The following is a 7,750-nucleotide window of genomic DNA, read 5'->3' on the forward strand; positions in this document are numbered from 1 at the left end:
TATTTAACAAAAGGGTTGTAAATTGAAGACCTGGTGGTTTAAACTTCAAACTTACTGGTTTATATTTCTACAGCTGTGAAGTTTAGAAAAATGAACTTTTCCCAGACTAAGAGTTAATGCTTTGCTTATGTATACTTCCTGTATGTCCTCCATATGTACAACAATGTGATGAATGAACTGGTGGTGACACATGTAATTGCTGCATAAAAGGGAACTTTGCCTTTAAAACAATGACCAAACTAGGGAACTGAAGTGATATTTATTTGGCAAGTGAAAACTGAAATTAGAGAAGATGAGGTTTTGAGGACATGGCTTCTTTTGGATTCATTTTTTGTATAGGTCATTCTGGAGATAGAAAACCCCAATGAAGTGCCTCCTTTTTAGTAGTCTAGTCCAGGTTAGTGCTCATGATACGGTTTGCACTTTGTCTGTCACTTCAGTCATTCACACAATGTAAACATGCACACGCACAAACACACATACATACACACACACACACGTTTTAAAGAGAGGTGTTGTACTACGCTGACTGCATGTGAAGCCAAACCTGACAGAGTCCTTCTGAATAAAACCTGTGCTGGCCTGAACATAACTGTGTAGTTCTTTTAGAAATGTGAATGTGATTGTATTATGATAACGTACGTGATTATCATGAGCGATAAATAAACGTAAAACTTTGAATAATAAATGGCAAGGAAAACTGAATTATTTTGGCTTAAATGGTTTTACTTTTTTAAAAAAGACTGTCAATTTAACCTTCTAGAATAATGAGATTATAGACAAATTACATTTAATGATTGTAATTAATTTATATAATTAATAGGAATATTGATGAAATATAAGTAATAAAAAAAAATGGGTTACACTTTATTTTAAGGTGTCATTGTTACAATGTAATTATACATTTAAGTACTGAGTAATATTAACTACAGTACATGTACTTACTATAGGGTTAGGGTAGGATTAGGATTTGGTTGAGGGTTAGTTGCATGTTATTATGCATAACTTACTATAATTACTATGGTAAGTACATGTAACATGGACACTGTAAAATAAAGTGTTACCAAAAAAAGTAATATCATGTAATTAATTCAATTAAAGTTTGTAATCCATTGACAGCTATGGTTTGCACCTGTTCCAGCATCATTTCAACAGTCCATGGCTGTTCCACACCTCCTGATTAGAAGTTTGTCTGATAAAGGTTAAGGCTTAAAGTATAAATTACTCTGAGGGACACAAGGTTGTGGGTTAAGGTGCTTTCACTCATATAGACACTTTTACCCAACAAGATATTGCTTCAATGTTCTTGAACAAGTTGATTTTACGTCAAACTGAAAACCACAAGTCATTAAACAAATATTTTCATAGAACTAGGAAAGTTTCCATTGCCGTTGAGTCCAAGGCTGCCAGATCGGCCTTTTATTGTTGTCGGTGACTGAGAATTGATTCGTTGCAGCTTTGATATGGGCAGAGATGGGCATAAATACATGGAAATGTATTTAAAATACAAATACAAAATACTTTGTGAAAAAAATTATTTAAATACAAATACAGTATTTTGTATTTTGAAAATGCACAAAATACATGTGAAATTGGTCATCCAGTGCAGGTATAGGTCACAGTGAATGAAGAAACCACATAGGCCTACTGACTTTTCATTCCTAGCCACATATCTGCCCTCTCTGTCATTCTTTCTGTCATTCTTTCTTTCTTTCTTTCTTTGTTTCTTTGTTTCTTTGTTTCTTATGCAAAATAGCAGCCATTTATATACTTATTTCTGGTTACAATGTAGTCTATTACTTGTGGTGAACACTATTAAAAACTTTACTGTATGTAAAACTGTGGGAACCTTTTCTGCTATCTAGCAAAGAATATGGATGGGCGATATGACCAAAAGCTCAATTTTACTTGACAGTAACAATATCATGGTTTCCCAATTCTCAATATCAGGTTTGATTCCACAGCATAAACTGAATTTCAAACTCTTTTGAGTTTTTATTTTTATTTTATTTATTTATTTTTTTTGCAGGTAGTCCAATGCTTTTAAAGTAATTTTATGTTTATTTTATGTAAAGTTTATTTGTTTCTAAAAGTTTATTAAAATAAAAGTGTATCTAAAATTTAAAATTGGAATTAATTTAGATTCATTCGACACTATTTACACCTTTTTGATTATTATTTTTTATGTACAATCAAACTAAAAGCTGAAGATTTTTGTGGAGTATCATTCATCAGTGCTTCTTTTTCCACTCCAACGTTCCAATAATTCCTGCCCACTAAAAGCTGCACGGATAAATTTGCTTACCCCACAAATAGGCCCATCTATGTAAATGATTTAGAAAAAGCTCTATCGATTCACACTTTATATAATCGCTATGATATGTAGTGTCATATCACCCAGCCCTAACATGCAGTAATGCTTTAAACACATTTAACAAGCTAGTTGATAAAAATCAACTATTCTTTCTTTTATTCTTTCATGTTAACTGAAGTGAATAATGCACTATTTTAACTTTAATCAACAAGTAGAATTGATCATGACATTCTCACCTTATAAAAAAAAAGAAAAGAAAGAAAAGAAAAGAAAAAAATCGCTGATCCAATGTTGAGCTAGTGAATGTCTGAACTAGTTGATGCACTAAATCAATACCCTGATAAAGAGGCTGACTGGCAAAAAGTATTTTATGTATTTTGAAAATACAAAAATACTCATCTTAAATGTATTTAAATACAAATTACATTAGATTTTTTCCAAAAGCTTTAAAATACAAAATAGTATTTTGTATTTCAAATACGTATTTAAATACATGTATCTGAAATACTGCCCATCCTGGATATGGGTTTGTGTAGCACAGCGTGTAATAAGATGTAACCTGGATTTGCAGAGTACACCCCAGCTTACATCTCTATTATTGAAAGCTATAATTAGTCACATTAAAAGTACACACAAGTTCCCAGGTTTAACTTCAGAAAAGCCACTAATTAGGCCTACCTTCTTTTTTGGGGGGGATGCCACCAAGTGATGATATCATGTTATTTGACCTCTTGGAGTTAGGATGATGATGATTTTGAAAATTTTTGGCTGATGATTTGTCATTATAAACTTGACCTCCTGAACTGAACTAATGCTGTAATGGAAACAGGACTCAGGAGAGCAAGTCGTGTGTGACATTTTGAGAGTTTCCGGCTTATCATATGCTAAAAGTTATCTAATAACACTGTTTGTTGTGACTTGAAAAAGACAGACAACATAAGTGTACAAATCAGTGTTCTGTGTGGGTAGTCTTCAGGCACTGGCCGTTATCTGTAACAACGTGTTTATAGTGGTAACAGAGAGGCCGTCGTGTTCAATGCACATCCTTGACACACAGGGTCACCCCCGTGCTTTGAGTGATGGTGCTATTTTATCTGCGAGGTGACGAGAACGCGGCCTTGTCTGACGGGGCTATAAAGAGACCGATGCAGGCAGCTGTTCCTCAGATTTCACTTCTAACTCACCGTGCCCACATTTCAAGTGTATAGTCATTCATTCATCGGTTAAGAAAATTGTATAATGTTGCCTGCAACGGTCAAACTGTGTGCTGGCATTTCCTACAGGCACGTGAGAAACATGACAGGTAAGAAGCTGTTTCATGTATCCAGGTTTTCTGAAATATTTTTATAATATGCTAGTATTTATTCAAGTTTATTTTCTGTCTTTTTATTTCACAATCAGGTTTGAGGAGGAATGCAATGATTGCAATTCATCATGAGCTGAAAAAGCTTTCCGGACCTGGACCTGGTGCTTGGATTAACCACGTCCGAAGAAGGAGCTCACTTCTCAGTAAGATAACTTCCTCACAACTTCCAACATTTATATTACAGAAATATGGATGCTGTAGACTCCAATAGCTAATAATATTAGCCAACTAAATTCTTAAAATTATGTACTCCGTTATTGTCCTGTTTAACTGTCTGTTCAATATATAATTTAAGCAATATTACAGGAGCAGTGTGCTGTTGTTTTGAATATTAGTGAGTGTGGTATTGCTTTTGTACAAAAGATATATAAACAAAAAGTTATTGGTGAGTAACTTTCAATTTAGACAGCATTTTCAACTTTTTGCTTCAATCACTAAAATAGTTATGAACAAAGCCACAGCAGAATTGTGCATCTTGGTATCGTTTTAAACGAATCAGCATTTTGATTGTGTGAATGATTCAATTACTTACTCATAAAGACAATCACTTGTTTTGTTCTTGAACAAATGAGTGTATTTTAATTAATTGGTTTAGTGAATATAAAGACATAAAGACAGCATCTGAAATTGCATACTTCCCTATATAGTACAGTAGGTGTTTTAGGTGCCAGAGTAGATGTGAATTGCAAAGAAGCAACTCAATGGATGTCAAAGGTCATATGATTGGATGTCTGGTCACATCACTATGTCTGGATTTCATTCATGCTACAACCATTAAGAAAGTACTTTTTTTTAATGGTGAAGTAAGTTCTTTATAAAATGTTGTACCTACTCAGTTGAATTCAAGTAAATTGGGACACTTTTTGCTATTGAGATGACTGGGAAAAAATACTTAAAGGAGTCATAACCTAGTATTACATTGGATACCTACTGCTGTATTATAGTCTTTCAGGCCCTTCTAAAAAAGAAAAGTGGAAAAAAAATAAACACAGACCTACTTTTACCCTTATTTCTGAAGGCATTATTGTCTCGCGAGATCTATGCGATGTTTTGGCTGTAGTGGACGCTCTATATAGCTCTGCACGCCAGTTGAAAGGGTTGTTGGGACAGCGTCATTAAAAATGAATTTAATCCACTGGTCCCTGATAGTTTAGTCCGATTTTGGGAGATAAAACACATTTACATGTTTTTTATGGCAATCAACCACAGAGCAAGTCCGGTGTGCACTCGGTTTCTCCATCTTTCTCGACTGAACTGAATATGAGGGGGAGAGGGGAAAGGGGGGGGGGGGGGGGGGGGGCTTCCTGCTGCGGTGTCCATATATGGTATATCCTACTACCTCATGACGTCAAGAGGGAGCTGAAATCAAAATCTCGTATTTGAGTGCGCGTGCACGCGCGCTGGTTTATTTACCCTGAGGTAAACAAACGCTTCACTTTTAAATATCGGCTTCCCGGCCAGTGTATAATCGTTAGTCGATCATAACATACATTGATTCTCGTGGAAAAGTGAAAATTGCAGGTTATGACTCCTTTAAATTCACCCCTATGCGATTTCGGACACAGTTATGATTCAGTGTTTTTAACGAATTGGTTGAGTGAATGATTAAATGACTCACTCATAATGACACGATAATGAGTCTCTGCATCACAACATTACGACTTCCAATATAGTAGGTGAAAAATAGTATTTGACAGTATGAGTCATGTGTTCGAATTAGACCTACTACTGCCAACAGGATTCCGAAATGCACAAGTGATGGACTCTTACTATCGGTTAGTCACTTATTTGATTCCTAAATAATTCAGTGTTTTTGAGTGAATGATTCAGTAACGTATAAAGACAGTCACTTATTGCCACCTACTGGCATAATAATGTAATTTGCAGAAGGGGTGAATCAAATTCACAGAAATGCACATTTTCTTCATAAATCTAGTGTGTATTTGTTGTTTCTTTACGGAGATGATCGTGTGTGTGTTTCTTTGCACAGGTAGTCGGATTGCAGAAGAGACGTACAGTGAAGCTGAGCAGTGCTATGTGCAGCAGGGACAGGAAGCTCTGCAGAAGTCTATCAGCATCCTCAGTGACCAGGACGGCTGGCAAACTGAGATTGAGACTGTAATAATAATCATAATCATAATCATATTTCATCATTCATTCTGATGAGGCCATGTATAGATGCCTTTTATGCATGCATATTTTATTATACAGTTTTATACAGCACTTTGGTGTCCAAGGCCTTTAGAGCTGCAAACCTTTTATTTTTTTAAACTGTGTTTTTTATGTGGGTTTTTCTCCCTCAGCTCAATGGAGATAAGGTGATGAGTAAAGTATTACCAGACATTGGGAAGATTTTTAAGTTGGAAGTGATGCTTGAACAGCAAACAGATGACCTTTATGAGGAGCTGGTGAATAACATGGAACAAATGGGGGAGTGGAACCCCAATGTCAAACAAGTCAAGGTGGGTATAGATCTACTGACTGCCAGATTCCTATGCTGTATGCATTTTAGTCACTACACTTTTGAAGGACTGCCTATCTTCTCATATCTTACTCACAAGCCTCCATCACAATGTAATAAAACATACAGCTACTGTTGCTTAGAGATATTTGGTATTCAATACAGTTTTGGTCCCTCTCAGATTCTTCAGAAGATCGGTCAGGATACTATGATCACACATGAGGTTTCAGGTGAAACACCTGGAAATGTGGTCGGCCCACGAGATTTTGTAAGTGTCCGCTGTGCCAAGCGCAGGGGATCTACATGCTTCCTGGCCGGAATGTCCACTCAGCACCCTGGAATGCCTGAGAAGAAAGGATTTGTAAGGTAAGTGAAAATTTTAACCACTCCCCCCACTAAATAAAAATACAAACCTCTTGCAATGTATTAAATTCATTCTTATTTTCTAAGGGCTGAGAATGGACCCACCTGTATTGTGATGCGACCAAGTGCAGATGATCCCAATAAGACAAAGTTTACCTGGTTGCTCAGTTTAGACCTTAAGGTAAGTCAACTGCCCTCTCAGTTAAAAGGTGAAGTGAAGTATGCAATTTCTTGGATGTTAAATAGCCTACTTTCTCTTATTTCAGATTAATATGTATAAGCAAAAAATGACTATGCTGATTCCCCTGAAAGGTTGCACTGTTGGTGCAATCAAAACATTGCTCTGTTTTTGATTCAACCAATAGCATGAGTTTGTGGCGGCACTATCTCTTTCCCAACCAATAGGGGGAGTTTTCAGAAAACTTGTTTCTAGTGGCTTTAAAAAGACAGTTTACCTTTGAAGCAGCTGTGAATTTGAATGATAATTGATAGTTAATGCTTGTTAATAAGGAAGATCTACAAAAGTAAAGTCACTCTCAATGTAGTATCACACTATGCTTCCAAATAAGCTTAATAAGTGTTCTAATGTACGGTTTGTCCCTGTTCTCCAGGGATGGATCCCGAAAACTGTCATCAACCGGGTACTTTCGCAAACCCAGGTGGATTTCGCAAATCATCTCAGGCACAGAATGGCATCCAGTGGTAGTGTGGAAGCAGCCATTGCCTGCTGATGTCCACACTTATACCCTAAAAACATAGATGTCACAACAACGGCAGATTCTTTTCAGGGTCAAGCTCCTCCCACCCAAAGCTGTCACACCCATTCCAGCCTACTCTTGTGGGCCTAAACATTTCACACAGATACAGAAGTTAAATTGTCCATCAAAGCAATATGCTGCTCTTTGTTCAAGCCACACAATTTAAAAATGTTTTCACGTTGCATGCACAGAACTATAATAACTAAAACATTTATGCTGTAGGTTACTGGGTCATTGTAATTGAGGTTTAGAAAGTTTCGATTTCAACCAGTTGACTTCCTCTGTCACCTCCATTTTGTGGCTTTAACTTTCTTTTATTCACTCATATACTTCTGCAGAACACCACTGACTATCGATTTATGGGTTTATTAGTTTTATCATTGTTTGTGTAAAAAAAAGTATTTATTTTAAGTTAATATTATTATTGCTTCACCCTGGAAAAGGATGTCTGCTAAACGAATATTTAATAAACCTATTAAAACGACAAA

General features: G+C 36.0%; 1 protein-coding gene across 1 annotated transcript; it reads left to right on the forward strand.

The window, feature by feature from the left end:
- The first annotated feature begins 3,457 nt into the window (after nucleotides 1–3,457).
- star (steroidogenic acute regulatory protein) lies at nucleotides 3,458–7,750 on the forward strand. Its single transcript, XM_084389466.1, has 7 exons — nucleotides 3,458–3,617; nucleotides 3,716–3,823; nucleotides 5,671–5,798; nucleotides 5,984–6,142; nucleotides 6,323–6,507; nucleotides 6,592–6,685; nucleotides 7,116–7,750. Exons 1-7 carry the CDS (start codon nucleotides 3,554–3,556, stop codon nucleotides 7,233–7,235), a joined length of 858 nt encoding a protein of 285 aa, XP_084245592.1. The 5' UTR covers nucleotides 3,458–3,553; the 3' UTR covers nucleotides 7,236–7,750.

Source organism: Rutilus rutilus (assembly GCF_951802725.1).
Source record: "Rutilus rutilus genome assembly, chromosome: 19".
Lineage (NCBI taxonomy): Eukaryota > Metazoa > Chordata > Actinopteri > Cypriniformes > Leuciscidae > Rutilus > Rutilus rutilus.

What these genes read in the sequence shown, in the direction of transcription:
- star (XM_084389466.1), top strand. Translation starts at nt 3,554, where the DNA reads ATGTTGCCTGCAACGGTCAAACTGTGTGCTGGCATTTCCTACAGGCAC. An exon ending in GCACGTGAGAAACATGACAG is followed by an intron (nt 3,618 to 3,715) that starts GTAAGAAGCTGT and finishes TTTCACAATCAG; the next exon opens with GTTTGAGGAGGAATGCAATG. An exon ending in GGCAAACTGAGATTGAGACT is followed by an intron (nt 5,799 to 5,983) that starts GTAATAATAATC and finishes TTTCTCCCTCAG; the next exon opens with CTCAATGGAGATAAGGTGAT.